Source organism: Ctenocephalides felis, unplaced genomic scaffold (genome assembly GCF_003426905.1).
Source record: "Ctenocephalides felis isolate EL2017-DRISC unplaced genomic scaffold, ASM342690v1 CF-g0.4_SCAFFOLD_00845, whole genome shotgun sequence".
NCBI lineage: Eukaryota > Metazoa > Arthropoda > Insecta > Siphonaptera > Pulicidae > Ctenocephalides > Ctenocephalides felis.
This window is the reverse complement of record NW_020536999.1, coordinates 61,221,590-61,239,568: the sequence shown is the minus strand read 5'-3', so window position 1 is coordinate 61,239,568 and position 17,979 is coordinate 61,221,590. Positions and strand designations below refer to the sequence as shown.

Genomic DNA, 17,979 nt, shown 5'->3' with positions numbered 1-17,979 from the left:
TACAAATGTAATGATAGTCCAAAACGAAAGCAATGGACTGAGAATGATGGTTTAATTTTGAATTAATTTTATGTAAATTATAGAAGAATCGACTAAAGTACCTTCTTGTTTAATCATGATCCAAATTGTGATTAAATTTAAAAAATTGATGTGATTTTGTCAAACTAAATCGGTGTCTTTTTTTAAACTTAATTAGATATTGAAATCGATGGGTTGAGAGTACTTTATTTTCATACTAATTTTATATATTTGTAAGTTCATTTAAGACATTACATTACTAGCTATGATTTATTCCTAGAAAAAAGTCGTTTTTTATCAAACCAATTTTATCCATTTGCTATTTCAATTTTGTTAGTGCATTTCGGTAACATATCGTATGCTTTTAAAATTGATATTTTTTACATAATAGCAAAGTTATTTAAATAGCAATGCATAGGTATGAATTAAATTCTTGCATGTCTTTTATTACAAAAATTACAAAAAAAATATTGTTTTAGCTTACCTTATCAATTAGACAAAATTAAAAATTATCAATGAGACAAAGTTATTTAAATTTAGATTATTTGCTGGTTATTTTTAAACTTGATAAATTCACACCAGTCTAAAAATTGTTTGAATAACAAACTACCGGCCCAATATGATAGTTTTCCGAAAAAAATCAGAATCGTAGGTCACATTATTTAATAACAACTTATATTAGCACTAATACTGCCAAAATTACGACGATTAAGACACCTGACAACGAGTGTATTTTAAAAGATTTTTTTATTAAAATCATTAATTGCGGTAATCATTATTTTTAAAAATTGCATGCAAGAACTTATTCAAAATAACACATCAGTTTTGCATATGCACCATATATGCCGGAAGGATCTATGAACTGTAAATTCGAAAAATATAAATATAAACATGTTTTAATATAATTTATTTTTTCATCGACAAGATCTAATTATTATAAAAGTATTAATAGCTTAATATTAAACTAATGTCTATTGTATAAAAAATCGTTGTATCGTATTTTCATGACAAAATTTTCAACCCAATTCTTACTATAAAAAAGCTTCTTAAATCAAATGACATATGTACCTAATTAATAATACTAATTATAATAAATCTAATTGTTTTAACGAATCTCAATGAAGATATTAAGTGGTAGTTTGTAGTTAAGGAGCAGTTTTGATTCTGATGAGTTGACGAAGTTTGTAATGAGTTTCGCCATTGGAATCAATATTTGTTACGAATTAGAAAGCAATTGAAGATTATATATAAGTACATATAAATGTATGAAATAAAATTGTATTTGCATATATTTATGTGCATATATAATGTTCTTGCAATAATGTGTATACACTCATGCATGAATTGCTATGCATATTTATCACGAGCAAATATGTGCGTATAAAGTTGTCCATACATAACGCATATTGTGTGTATATATGTATATATATATGTATATATATATATATATATATATATATATACATAATATATATATATATATATATATATATATATATATATATATACATTAGGTACGACCATTGAGGTACTAAATAATTCTTGTTCTTGGGTTTTTTTTTTCAAGAAACTATGCCAAAGAACCGCAGCTCGAAAGTGAATTTTAGGCCAGCGAAAATTTCAATATAGTTTTTCTTAAATATTGTTCTTGGGTGATGGATGGATTCAAAGCAAAAAATAAAATCACTAGCCGAATATGTTGTATGGGTTTTTTGTGTCAAAAAATCAATTTGTGACCTATATTTTTACAAATTATTACGACCAGAGTGCTTTCGTTTATTCTTTCGAATTTTTTCGCTTTTTCAAAGGGCATTTTGTCGAATATTCTACTTTACCAAATTTCTTTTGAATTATCTAGTGATCTGTGGATTGCTTACGATTTTCCTTAAATGAGCTAGAATGTTCTATGAATGTCATTCCAATTTTCTCCAAGAATGTTATACGGATTTTTTCGTCATTTCTCAATTGTCTTCGTTGAACAGTTGAATAAAATTTACTTGTAATATTCCTAAGACAAATATTCATAATTTTTTTAATAATATTTTTCAAAAATCAGTATCTGATTTTATTTTCACAAATTATTACTACCAGAGTGCTTTCGTTTATTTTTTCGATTTTTTACCTTTTTGGAATGGCACTTCGTCTAATACTTGACTTTCCCAGAATCCTTTACAATTGTCTAGGATTTTATAGAATGATTTTGCGGCTATACCTATTAGTATATTGTAAATCAACACTTTTCTACTATTTAAAACAATACTTAGATATTGGGGAAAATCTATATTGAAAATTTAGCTGGTTTGCGATTCACCCTCGAGCCCTGGTTTCTTCGGCAAGGTTTTTTTTCTTGATCCTCGTAGAACGAGAATTGCGTAGCGCCCTTGTGATTTATTATATAAGCAATTTCAAAATGTATACAGAGACTATATTAATCGGACCAGCAGTTACTAGCAGATCAGTTGATTTCTAAATAATCTCACTGTATGGCAGTTTTTTTTAGCAGCAACTATTTTTTATTGTAATCTTGTCTTATGTGTTTCGCATAATAATATTATGATAATACCTTTAATTAGGTATACTCTACAAGTTAAATTAGTTTATTTTAACGTCAACATAATACACTGAAATAGATAACTGAATGTTGGATTACCGAGTCTTCTAGTATACATATAAATATAAATGCGGATATTATAAAATCTTTAAATGTGTAGATATACTATATAAAAATATTCGTTATACAAAAATGTAAATTAGAAAAATTAGCTATTGAACAATATTTTATTAAAAGATAAAATATATGATCTGCCTGAAAAAATCTTCGTGAGATGCTGCGTAAACATGTACAAAAATCAACTCAAAGATTTTTCATAATATCTATTTGGATTTGTTTAAAATTAATATTACATTTTGATTGTTTTAAAATATTATTGCAGAAAAATGAATATCGTTATCAATATGTTATATAAATATGTGACTAATTAAATAATTATATTGTTGTACATTGAAACCAAAATATATATGTTTAAGCAACAAATCAAACAAACTAAGCAAATAAATACTATATATAATATGTAATATAATTAAATGAGATTTTTAATTGTTTTAAGTTCGCAAAAATTGATGACTCTTTGTTTTGAAAAGACTTTCTTATTATTAATGATGTAACAGAGAATCGACTGAATGAATTGGTCTGTGAATTTAATTAATTCTATGTATATTAAATAAAGACACCATACTATATTATATATTTAATACATACAATGATTAAAATTTGAAAATATCCAGTCAATTCTCTGTGTTCATTATTTCTATTTTTTGTTGTGACATTATTTTTAGTAATTTCTTGGACATTCCATCACATTTTTTTCTGCTTCTTCTTCAATTTTATTAGTTTTGTGGAGTTTTAATAACATACAGCCATTGTTCAGAAACCAGGGGCGTTCAACATATTTGTCCTAAGCAAATTCCAATCAATTTCTGATAAAGCAACTGGTAAATTTATAACGTATACAACTTGAATGTGAATGCAGTGTTAATCAGATTTGTTTAAATATTTGATTGGTGTTGTTTAGGAACAAGACTGTTGTTGGTCTCAAATTAACAAGCATATAGCTGTATCATGTATGTTTGCTATTATTTATTACCTTATTGGTTTGTATTTTGGATTGTTGTTTATCTTTTGCGTTTTTGGTTTGTTTTCAAGTTGCATTTGATTTTTCTGATTGAAGTTGATTTGTTATGAATTTGTTTTCTTCGATTCGTTTGCTTGATATGTTTGATGATATTTTAAATTAATGGACTTGTGATATATTATACTAAAGCTGTGTGAATTTAATAATATTTCAATCTATTTAGTCTGATTTTGAAATATGTTGTCTCAATGAAGGTGTTAAGCGTGTTAAAATGATTATAGCGCGAGGTGTGTTGAAAAAGTTTTTATATTTTTATTATAATAATAATATTTATTTATCCAACTCAGTTTATATATGTTCCTCTCAAAGTTATATCATTTGTCTGTGACTATGGCTTTATCATATCTCTTCAGTGCAAAGCAAATTTTAAGAGTTTTTGCATCATTTGTATTTTTTTTGCAAGGGACTCCAATTTGATACTCTATTTTGTATATTTATTTTGTTAAATTGGCATAATCTTTTGGCCTATCAGAATCAAACTAAATAAGAATGATATATACTTGAATCTTCAAACATCTGTTTGGAGCTAGGAAAAAATAATTTAAAAAATCTGTAGTCAAATGTTTACTCCTAGCTAAAGTTGAAAAACCGCTTCCCCCTTTTTCAATACACCTCAAATTAAATTAAAAGAAATGATGAAATACGTCTTTGTATCATTTTGGTTTGAGGCAAATTTGGTTTTTGAAAAAAAGTATTCTATTTATGCGAGAATTTGCCGACGTTGCTTTAGTTTCTTTGCGTTCGTTAGAATCTCTAGATCAATTACGCAGGTCCACAAAATAAAAAAAACTGGCTGTATGGGTGTGTGATATGTCTTCCAATGTATTTCTACCGCTGTCAAAAAGTCAAAATTGGGGATTAAACTGCAAAATACGGAGAACAATTTATAAAAAAAAACGGCAAGGTCTCCGATCTAGGAATTTTTCTGCAGGGTAAATAAAACTTTATTTATAGTATTCTGGCCCTTTTTTCCCTAAATGATAAGGACATTGAACGCTTTTTTCATTTTCGTTGAGCATCTTTTTGTAGCTTCTAGCAGTACTTTGCAAACATATCTCATATGTAACATATGATATGTTTGCAAATTATCTAGAGATAATAGGAAGTATAGTTAGAAAACTACTGCTAGAGGCTACAAGATGATACTCAACAGAGATCAACAACAACAGAGAGATCAACAAAAAAGCTTTGCAGAAATCCGTTGCTCCGGAAAAGGGCCAGAATGCGATAGAAATTGAAAAAAAATTGATTCTTATGTAGAAAAATTCCAGATCAGAGACTATCTATTTTTTTATTTGTTGGCAATTTAACTTTCAATTTTGACTTAAGATTAATTATTTATCGGTAAAAATACATTGGAAAACATATGTTGCACATGCAATACAGACAACTTTTCTATTTTGAAGGTCTGTGTTGTTTGTTTCTTCACAACTTTTCGTTCAGTATTGATATATCGACATAAAACAAATAAAGTGAAAATTTCTTCTAATGTGTTAGTTAATATACACTTATGGACCGATTCTGCGCATAACAGAGAAATGTTACGGGATAGCTATGTTACGCTACGACTCCCCATACATTATGCAAATGAATCATACTGAATGCTGTCAAAATATCATGTATTTGCTGTTCATTCCGGCGTTTTAAACATAAACTGCAACGTCACTCGTATGTTACCTAAGAGGAATCAGAAACACACACTTATCTAACATCGTTTTTTTGACATTTGTGCGGCTTTTAGGTTATGTTTTGTATGAGAAAACCTGAGAAATTCGCTTGACTGAACACCAACCGCATAACTTTTGTCTATATTACTATGGAAAATTCTTCATAACATGAACTTATCATAACATTGCAGCAGAATCGGTCCCTTAGATTGTAAAATGAAGAAGCAATGGCAGTCTTCGTATTAGAATAGCGAACGATATCACAAGAAATCCGACAGCAGATTGTTGAAGCGGTTGCTAAAGAAATTGAAGCCGCCGAGGGCTACGTGACAGTTTTTGAAGCCCGATTACAATTGTCGAATTTTGAGTGATTTTGTTTTTTTCACAAAGCAATAAAATTGTATGAGCGGAATTGCGATTGTTTCATTGAGACAATAATGTGTGTGCATGGCAAGATTTATTTTGTTTTCTCAATATACTAATAGATTAAGATAACACATCGAGCGTTGGATAAAATATTTTTCGTATATAAAAATAATATTTTGTTATGGAACAAAAATTGCGAAGTATTAAAGAAGCTCTCTATAAAAAATAGCCAATTTCAACTATGTATTAAGAATTGAAATTACTGGCTTCACATTTTCAATTGCGTTTGTTATTGACATAAATTGAATAAAAATGAATTATGAAAATGAATATTACAAAATAAATTCATAGTACTTATATATCGGGGAAGAATAGCTGTTAAATTATAGAAAAAGTATAGTTTTCTACTGGTTACTAAAGACATTCACATTAAATTTACATCGTTTTCCAGCAATGATGAAATTTCGTTAGACAGAATGTGACTTAAATTCATAGAGTGAAATGCAAATATGAAATGAGCTTTTATATTTATCGTTATTTGTATAATTTTATAACCAATTGAATATTTACATTTGTTTTCTATAACATGATACTAAAACATGCACTTTTTTCATATTCAAAATTTAGCCAAGCAATAATTGCGGCTTGGTCGCTTGATTCATTTGGGCAACTACCTTAAGGATTAACACCACTGTTACAATCTTTTCAAAAAACGAGTTTTTTGGGGTTGTAAGAGAGTGCATTAAATTTTAATATCGTAAGAAGTTACTTAAGTAACTTTTTTTTTAATTATTTAAAAATGATGGCACAGGTTTTCTCACATGGCACGTAGAATTTGTGGTACTCTGCAAGTAGCTGCTGCAATTTTGGATCTGAAAAAATTAAACACATTACATGCTTATAATTAGCTAGAAAAAATAATTAGGAAATTTTGGCGGGTATTTGAATTAAATCAAAATTTACAATTATTTTACCACTTATAATGATTCATGGACAAATTATGCGGTAACATAGACGATAAGATGGCAATGCTATGTTATGCTTGTTTCTTGGTAGTAAAAACTGTGAAATGTCTATCTAATTGCTATACGATCAGGCGTTTTAAACATAAAACCATATGCTATAAATGCGCATCACGAAGATACAGTTATCATAACATTCCGGATACTTTTCACTTTGGATACTGCTACTTTTTTGTTCATTTATCAATCATTTACTCAATGTGCAGTTTTTGTATGATATATTTTGAAACATTCAAAAATCAAATTGCTCCATGGCATTCGGGATATGTTGTCTCCTTTAGAATTTTTTTTATATTCAAATTTTTTAGTGGTAAATATACTTTGCATTGTCTAAGTGAAATTAATTCATTGCATAAATTGTCACTATCTGATTTAAATCAATTGGAAATGAGTTTTGAGTCTGTTCCATGTAGAAACACTTTCGGTTTGCCACTATTGTTTTCTTCTTATAGTACTTTTTGGTTTTTATTTCTGATTAAATTTTAGTTTTAATTATTTGTGAAAATCGTTCAGCATAAATAAATAAACTGCTATAGTACAAAATGTTAGGCAATGCCGACTCATAGGAAGAAATACCGTCGAAGTATTTTAATTTTGTTAAATCGATGTTCATGTACTGTATTGATATTATTGTTTTTCTTTTTATAATCATAAATATTTGCAGCTATCCAGTTTATGTCATATAGGAAATTTAATAATTTGTTATTATTAGCTGTACATTAAATTCTCGACCGAGTTACTAGTTAAGACAAAATTTGCCCAAACGAAACTGGTGATCGTTAGGATTAAAGTCAGGTTTAAATTATTAATTAGTTAAGTATTAGAAAAAACGATTTAAATTACTTCTAAAATTTTAACAATTCAGTAATGATAAATGTTCCAAATACATCTTCTATCTATTCACCGTATCCAACTTTCGGTTTCGTGTTATCTTACCTTGTAAAATTTAAACAATTCCTATCACCATGGTATTTGTGTATCAGCCGTGTTCCTGGTGGTGCAGCAGGAGCAATGAGGCAGCAAATCAATCAGCAAATTGGCCAGGCTGTCACCAATGCGGCCATGAACGAGCTGTCCAATGTCTTTGCCAGCAAATTCAAGTAAATTTATATCCAATCGAGATCAATTAAAAATATCTCGAAATGTAATAATATCATCATGTACAACATCATGTTTGTGGAATTTGTCACTGTAATAGATTATGGAAATTTTGACGTTTATAAAAATTATATATTTTTTTAATTTTTATTGTGATACAAGAAATCAAGAACGGTTTTTTGATGTATATGGATTTAACTCTAATTTTATAAATTTTAGAAAATTATATTGTCAATATAATTAAAAGTTATTAAATCCGCGAACAAACCTTTTGAACACGAAATTGCTTCTTGAAAGTACTAATTATAAAAATACAGTTGTAGTTGAATAAATTTTAATTACATTTCATCATTCAATTGAACTGTCAATTTTTCCAAAATCTATATCATCTGAAATCAAGGTTTTAGTTTTTTCATAGGTTTGAGTTAAATCAAAGTGTATGTGTAGTTAAGTTTAAAAAGTTTGTGTTTTGATATTAAAAACATCTGTAACTTTGAATGGCATTCATTTATATAATATTCATGATTATCCTCATCAAATCTAAATATATTATCAGTGTAATTCGTTACACTAACTATTATGTTATAATTTTGAAAAAAGTTTCTTCTCAAAAGAAATGAAAATTATGAGTTATGAAACCATATCATCATATATTAAGACTTCTTAAAATTTTAAAGTCAATTTGAATTTGATCATGAATATTTTCTAGCCTTAAGGACTGATTTAGTTTGGAAGTTCATTAACAAATATTTTATAAATTAATAATTATTTAGTAAGTAGCAGTTATTATACTAAAATAATCCGTACTAAAACTCTTAGTAGTTTTGCTTAGTTGATGTTGAGCAATATTGTTAATAGTTTGTAGTTGAGTTGAATTAACAAAACTAAATTGATTAATAAATAATGTATATATTATAGTTAACTGTTGCATTGGGATTTTATTGATTAGAAATTGCAATTAACCTGGTTTGATTCTGATTTATATCAGAAACTTAACAGATAAATACAAAATACCTCAGATTTAAGTTCCTCTCCAATATTTACAATTCTTATGATTTATAATAAGGAATTTATTATATTTTATCAATTTTATCATATTATCAAGTCGCTTATTTCTGATTCTATAGCCTTGCGATTTAGTAATTCCGAAATTCTGTGTCTTTTTAGAAGAAAAAACACAAATTTTGGTATTGATGAAATATGTTTATTCCATACAAATCGCTTTAATATTCGCTTAAAATTTAAACTTGGGCTTATAATTGATAACTTTAATTTTTAATTAAATCCGGGATGCTGTATCCTATAACTTTTTTGTTTTCAATCTTACCAATGGAAAAATTTCTTTTTTAGCAGAAGAATAATTTTGGAATTTCGAATTTTAGAGATCTTGCGATGACAGAATTTCAGAAACATAAAACTTGTTTTGATTTTTTCATGGAATTAAATTCAAGCTTTCGGGAACTTCTAATAATGATAATTTTAAACCTTGCATTTGTGTTATTATTATGTATTTTTTAAATTTCATAGTTCAATGCGAGGTTTTAAAATTTAAGTTTTTAATTAATTAATTAATTAGAGATTTTAAATGACTAGTAAAAAACGATTTATAGAATTTCAAATTTACGAGATCTAAAATCAATTATTTATCTAAGCTCCAGGCATTTTTCTCTTGTAAATTACGGTTTAAAATACTGAAAATTTAAAAAAATTATTTTGAAAATTTGATTTTTTTGGATTTAATTAAAAGTTTGAAATAATCGATATCAACAATTTTCTTTAATTTTGGACTTCTAAGTTACTAAGCTTACAAATTCCTAGTTTGGTTAAAATAACAACCTTTAAATCTTGTTGAATTGTTCTGGAATCTTTCTTTTTTTTGATTTTTCAATTATGTATTTTTTATTTTCATAAAATTAAATAAAAATCTACTTCGTCATTGCAAAGTACAACTCAATCAATTTTTTTTTAAAACAATGTTTCTTTGTGTTTGAATAATTCCTAATATATACCTAATTATAACTAAAAAAGAACTCTTTTGCACTATTTTAAATTCATTTTATTATCACTTATTGCGATGACAGTCAATCACAATGTAACAGTTTGAATCCAAAATTAATATAATGAAAACATATATGTGACTTTGAGCCAGCGATTGAGCAGATAACAAAATATTTTTTGAAGGATGTATCGAATTATTCTGTTGAAAATACAAAAAATGATACTATATCTATGATGTAATTAAACATTAGTAAATTCCTTGTATACGATCTTATGCTATACCAAAGGTGTTCTTGCTAATAATTTGAGGTGACTCAGTACTCAACGTCAAACCGAAGCGAGGTGATAGTGTTGAAAAAAATGAAAAATGAAAGAAATTATTATTAAGAAAAAAAAAAGAAATTATGTAGCTTGAATATTTTGAGCTCTTAAACGTGACCCAATGCTTTGATCAATTTGTTACCATTTTTCGTTTATTGTAGTTATTTTTTAAAATGTTTGTTTATATAAACTTTGGATTCTTAAAAATAATTAATTCAAATTTTTAAGTAAGTACTCAAAACTAATGACACAATTGCCCAAGATTTGAAACATTAAAACGTCTTGTTAAACTTGAATTTAAAATTTTCGAAATTGGTCAACTTTCAGAGGACCCTTATTCAAAAAATGTTCACAAAGTGTGTTGGCAAGCTTCATCAAAAGTTGGCGTATTTAATCAGGATTGTAAAATAGTAAAATATTTGATAGTTTCATAATGAAAAAAAAAAATTAAATAAAAAACCTAAAAATAACATGATTTTTCTAGTGCATTTACTCATGATTAGTTCAAGAACTGAATGTGAGCGAAATGCGTTAGTCGTAATTGTGTTATTTTTAGGTTTTTATTTTTTTACTCTAAAATTTAAAAAATAAACTTATCAAGTATTTTACCAATCTACAATTCTGATTAAAAGTGCCAACTTTTAATGAAACGTGCCAGCAAACTTTGGTACATTTTTTTAAAGAAGGGCCTCTCAAAGTTGAGCAATTTCGAAATTTTTAAGTTTATAGTTCAACAAAAAGTGTTAAGGTTTGAAAACTTGGAGTAATTTTGTAAATATTTTTCACTGTGATCCTAAAAATGATATTTAAAATGATGATATAAAATTAATAAAAATTAACCACAATAACCGAAAAATGGTCACATTTTCACTATTGCTCTATTTTGCACCTAAAAGCTCATCATTTTCAACTACATTAAATAATTTTTTTCTAATTTTTTTATGACAGTTATGATTATTACTATTATCTCGTTTCGGCTTGACGTTGAGTTCTAGGATCACATCCTTGCTGATTTTTTTTTTTTTTGAATAGATGAAGAAATGGACCTACCCTTCGAGTTTATATTCGACAATTACAATAACGATTTATACATATTTCTAAAGCTAATCGCTGGCCTACTTATTTTTGAACGACTAAATTCGCTATTAAAACATTCCATTTGTAATAATTATAAATATTAGTAGTATTTAAAAGTTATAAGCAATATACATATGTGCTTATTTATCATGAACGAAAAAGCAATTCATTACAAAAGTGCACGGTTAGAAAGAAATTTTAGATAAAATTTAAGAGTATAAAGTTTAAGATGTCTAAAATAAAAGGAAATATTTTCAATAAATCATAAGAAAACCTACATTCCGAATATATGCGTAAGATAAAATATTCCTTCGGCAGTTGTTATTAAATTATTATCAATAAATGCATTAAGTTTGTTGTTATTGTTCGGATTGTGTTATTTGGTGCTGGATGTGCGTACAAATTCATAAAGCATACATATTTTGTCAATTTATCAAAAAGAATTTTAGATGTTATGGTTACAGGTCTATGGTCATCGGTAAAAAACTATTCAACGATTCGTAACTTCCATTATCCGATTGAAATTTTCATGTTTTCTTTTACTCATTGATAATAAGTTTTTTTATTTAATTATTTCGAGTAACTGAAATATTCTTAAATAACATTCCCTGTTCAAGAATTAGTCTGCATCATAAGATGCATTTTTTGTGTCACTTGATGAGATTTTTACCAACTTCAATAATTTATTGAATGGCAATGGCAATGGCAATGACAATGACGATGACAATTTTAATATTCTATATCATAAATTTAATGTACATTGTGATGTTTCTTTATTGACGTCACTTACTTAGAACATTTAGCCATCTACAATATTCTATTTTTTTATTCTATAGGGGAGCTAAGGGCTTGTTGCGGCAGTTTTTTTTTTATATCATGAAATCCTTTTATTATATCATGAAATCCACTGATTATATTTCTTCAAAATAAAGATGGATGGTCGCTGTAACTATTTTTCTACCAAATCAAATAAAATTATATTCACAAATGTTGTTCATTATTTCACAATTAATCAATTTCTAGAAAAAGTGCGGTGGTGTTTGGGGCTAGTTGTAACATCTACTGCAAGTAAACTCAATAGTGCTTTTGATAATTTAATCTATTTTTTTTGGTCTCTAACTGATTTCTTCATTATTTTTTTCTCTAATTCTTCAAATCATAAACTTGCTTTTCTTCTTAATTCTAATTTTATTCAAATTCAACTTAATAATTCAAATTCTATTTAATTTCAAATCAACTATTTTAAATTTTATTACATTTTAACTTAACATTTCAAACTCTGTCATTGCCAAGGATCGATCTGAAGATAGCTGGCGTGTGAGTCGGGCATGTAACTGACTGAGCTATTCTCGCCATTTGTGATGTATATTTCTATTATAAATGAATATATTTCTATCAAATTTGTCTTCAATTTTTTTTTATTCAATTGTACAAATTTCTGTTTTTTTATTTAGATGCCACATATTTTGTAACCATAACATTTATTTTTTTTGGCAGAGATATCTTCTGAATATCATGTACATTAGCAGTAGCTTCTTAGTGCTGAATTAATTGTATATTAAACTATAATATCAATAAGGAATTATTAGTAATTGGTTGTATTTAGTAATTGAACTAAATATAACGCATTGTAAGTAAGTGTTGAAAGTATTTTAAGAATTTCAAAATTATATGTGTATAAAATATATGTGAATACATATATGGATATGTATATATATATATATATATATATATATATATATATATATATATATATACTGATTTATTATATTGATAAACTAAGTTCAAACCAACAAATCATATTTTTAATAGTTATGATTTTTTTTTTTAAGTTTTTTTGTGATGATTATTTCTAAAAATATTCCCCAGCTTTAACAAGTATCGACAAAAATAAAACGTTTTTGTTTTGATATTTAATTAGTTACTTCAAATAAGCTTTTGAATAACTTGATTTTTACGTTAATTCATTATTAGTTATTTAGTAAAAAAATTCATCCATTCCTTTCTTTCCCGCGTTTTCTTTTTTAATTTTTCATCAGTTTTTTTAAGCTTCTCTTAAACCATATAACTCTAGTAAAAGAAATGGGCTGATAATGAAATAAAATGGTTTTGGATCAGTTATTACTAATTAATTAATTTAATCAATTTTGGTGCTTGGTTTTTTTGTGCTTTGCTGACAGCTTCAAGTATTTTCAGTCTAGCAATTAAGCAGGTAATTAATATTTGTAAATATTATATATCTTGAATATTAAAATAAACTTGATGTAATTTTTATGGAATTTTCCACGAAATGATTTATAAAATATGTTTATTAACCTTGCATGAAACAAAATGAAACGAACTAATTGATCCTTCATAAATGTATTATTTTGAAAAATATTTCACTCTTTCCTCGCACAATTTCATTTTCAAATACATTTATTTTTATGAGGTGCTGGTTGACTATTTTTGTGTATGTGTCTCTGTAAATTTATGAATTGATAGTTATATATTCCTATAAGAGTGGGTGGTGGGAAAACTTCTGTAATAAAAACTATTCCAAATGTCGTTAAAATAAATTGACATAACTAAAATTTAATTAATAATATTTCGGTGTTGATTATCGTTTAGCCTTTTATTTGGCCATATACAATTCACTGATTTGTTTATAGAGATTCTAATAGTGAACATAAGTTTTGTTTCGTAAATTTGCGATTCTATACAAATAAATGAGTATTTTCAAAATATTTGCAAGTCCTGAGTTCACACGTTCATAGAAGTTTTTGAATTTTTTTACGACACTTCTGAAACAGCACAAATTGCGATTAGTTTATATTTTAATAAATTATAAATTATATATTCATAATAGCAATAAAAATATTTATAATATTTGAAAACAATAATGTAATTAAAATCATACTTCAAATATGACATGATCGGTTTGTCATTGTAATTAGCCTTTTGGATTTGAATCTTCATTAGAGAAATGAATTAATTGCTGATTAATAAATTCTATAATATTTGTTCATACAGTGGATTGTTGTTAAATAACGCCTAAAGAAATATGCTTTTTACAATTTCACTTATCACTAATTGAAGAACTTCACGTAATTAAAATTAACATACATTCATTGACTGCTTGTATTTTTTTTTCTTTTTCGCTGGCGATACAATTTCATTCTTTAAGCAGCTGTAATATCTGTCTTGCCTATAAAAATATTTTCAAAGATTTATAGAAACTGCGAATAATATAGAAATAATTCTTAGTCAGTAATCTTACGTTTAGTACACGGCACAAATGTTCAATTTGTTTTATTATTTTTAAGGAACAGGGTAAAATATTTTTCATTAAATTAAATTAAAATGTTTATTTATCTATGCCGATTTTCTTGTTGCTATCGATACGCATACAACGACAGATCTCTATTCACTGGACACGACGACTAATCACAATCGACCCGTATAGAAATGATTTCATCGAGAGCGAATGGCGAATACTTCGGGCGTAACGCAACTTCCGTTGCATTTTCACAGATTTACTCCCTAGTCGCGCTTCTAGAAGTTTGTTTCAAAAACAAAACAGCATGTCATTTTGTCTATACTTTCCTTACCACTATTCAGCTTGCACTAAATAAATATATTTTGATGTTTTATCACGAAATCTTGTTAGTTACAGATACTAATATTAATTTTAAAAAATTCGACTTGTGCTGTTTCTACAATTATTACATTACACATTACTTCTAATGTGTCCATAATATAGTGCCCGTCAGATAACTTTTTTTTTTTTTTTTTTTGAAATGCTATATATAAACTATTGAATATTTTCTCAATCTAAATCTTTTCTATTTGAAAGTGCAATCCTGGTTAATAATCGAAAATATTTTCATTGAAATGGCTATCTAACTTTTAAATGACTGTCAAAAAATTCTACATTGCTACCTTTAAAAAACAGTTATATGGCGAACCCTTTAGTAGTTTTACTTTTTGCCTTTAACACATTATTTTCATTTTTTCTAATACACATATATTTTTATATTTCAGTCGACCTGTACCAAACGTGCCACCGAAAATACCAGACCGACCCTACGGAAGGTTCAACTAGTTATAGAAATTATCCTGTAATAAATGTATATGTAAATTAATTATACAAGTCAAATTCTTAATGGTAACTAAAGATAACGAATCACGGTGTACGTGCGAATGGAAATTCTTCAGAACTTGTAAATTGAAATGGAAACAAGTAGAAGAATCTGGTGTTGCATTTAGACAAGACAAAATGCATGCAAGTAACTTTATAAATTAAATTCAACCATTTGTATTAAATGCCAGAAGTTGCAATTTTTTTAAACATTGTTGCAACTGACACTCTGAAACTAGTTTAAAGTTGTTTGACAATCGTACAGGATGATAATATTTTTATTTTGGTGGTGCCCATGATGAATGACGATTACTCAGATCCAAAATTAAATTTTTTATAATTAGATACAAGAGAAAAGGTAAATTTATATACATATAGACGTCGTAAGAAGTTCTTTACAACCTATATACCATTTGGAATGCTTGGAATGTGATTAAGGTATTTATATTAAAAATTTTAGACATTGTTTCCAATTTCAAAGCACATTTATTTTATGGCGCGTGTGTAAATGTGCATGTATATATGTACGAATGTGTGATGATTTATAGAGCATATTTTTATTAATTTTAAATAGTATTATTAAGAGTTATTGAAGTACATATCGCATATTTAAGATAAGTTTGGGTTAACTTGATAATATGGTCAAAATTATGAAAGAGGGTAGTTGGTCAAAATTATGAATATTTCGTCAAAAGTAGTCATACCTATGATGGACTTGTATTATATTTATATAGTTTTAATAATTTTGTGGAAATATTCACTGATTGTAAAACAGTTTCTTTATATATAATTATATAAAATAATTAAATCACTTTAAAATCAAAATTGATACTTTGAGATGTAAAAGCTTGGATTTCTTTTAGACTTAAAGTACAATCATCATCTATATTAAATTATTATTATTATTTTAATATAATTTATTAATATCAGAGTCAAATTATACATTTCATATTGATATTTTTTGTCTTAGGTACGCGATATGTATATTTTTGTAAGAATTGTATATTTTTAAACCAAAAAGTGCGAAAGGTTTTTTATATCTTAAAATATATTATATTATCTAGGATTAGTATTATTGTACATAACGCATTTGTATGCTTTAATTTATGTAATATTATATTTAAACGTGTACAAATACAGAACGTTTATAATATTTGATGGTAATTATTTTAACAAATACCAAAATCTAATATGCCTGATCCCAGACGATTGATGTCTCTATGTCATTTTTCAAGAGAATGGATCAACCGATTTGAATGATCCAGAAACTATTGAATTGTAGAAAGTGGTGATTAGATTTTGACAAAGGCAGGTCTAGCTGTTTCGGAGATATAGAGCTAAATGTGCCAAAAATAGCAGTTTTTGAGAACTAAGCATCCGATGTGAATGATTTAAAAAACTTTCTGCTTGTGTTGACGAAACGATTGCTTTTGAGGAAATAATTTTTTTTATATATTTTTTTTTTAATTTTCAAAAAAAAAATTTTTTAGTTATTGAAATTTAATTCTAATTCTAGCTAAAGTTATAAACATCACTTCAAATAAATAATTTTAACTTTGCAATTCAGTTTAGACAAATTTAGAAATATTAGACAATGTTTTTAATTTTATATCCGATTGATTAAGTTTTGTTTATTTACTTTTTATAAAATAAGAATAATGAACGTTACATTATTTATAATAATCTATTTAAAAACATTTAATATTCCTCGTACAAACTGGATCGGACTCTTCTGCGAAAAGAGTGCCTCCTGCATGTCGTCGTCGAGGGTAAAATTGAAGGAATGAAAGGAATTGGGAGAAGAAAAATGCAGACGATTGACGACTTACGCGAGAAGAGAAAATACAGGGAACTGAAAGCCGAAGCAAGGGATCGAGAAGCATGGAAGCAGAAGTCGGAAAGGAAAATACATGAAATAAAAAAAATATGGGGAAGGGGAATAGTGGTAATAGGGTGAAGGGTAAAGGAATCATTTATTTGTGGTGGCTCTCATACCATGGACCTGCCTTCGGGCAGACTACCATTAATTATTATTTATTTTTTCTCGTAAGGGAAGTTACAGCAACTTGCCATACACATACTTTATATATATTCACGTTTCAAAGGTTTCTGAATATTATGGTGTGTATTATATGTGTGTATGCGCGCGGATACAAATTTTCGTCAACTATATTGGGAACACCAATCAACCGATTTGAATAATTCAAAAAACATTTTACTTGTATTGACAAGATGAAGAACTGATTACATTTTTGGGAAGGCAGGTCCAGCGGTTATGGACTCTGAATAAAATTAAGTTCAAATAATGTCAATTGGCTTGGCGGTCAAAAATGTTTATTGGGCATATGTACATCAAATTATCAGATATTTTATAGAGATTTTAATAATGTGTACACATTTTGTGTAATTTTTTTGGGGGTTTTGCACCAAGATTTTTAATTAAAGTACGGAAAGTTTCAGCAATTTTGCCTTAAGGCACGATGTCATGCACCCCACTAGTTAATGATATTTATTTGTTCAATGATATTATAACCAGTCTCGATCATTTTTACTTATCTTTGGTTCATTAACTTCAAATAATATAGTTTTTTTAAGTAAGA

At 27.0% G+C, this 17,979-nt stretch overlaps 1 protein-coding gene across 1 annotated transcript in view; it reads left to right on the top strand.

Annotated features, from left to right (window-relative positions):
• The window catches only part of LOC113363958 (dynamin), a 107,330-nt gene extending 91,087 nt beyond the window's left edge, over positions 1 to 16,243 (top strand). The window contains exons 17-18 of the mRNA XM_026606433.1: positions 7,749 to 7,865; positions 15,283 to 16,243. Coding sequence (XP_026462218.1) covers positions 7,749 to 7,865; positions 15,283 to 15,343 — 178 coding nt within the window. The 3' untranslated portion in view covers positions 15,344 to 16,243. The remainder of the gene's footprint in view (positions 1 to 7,748; positions 7,866 to 15,282) is intronic.
• The last annotated feature ends 1,736 nt before the right edge of the window (positions 16,244 to 17,979 follow it).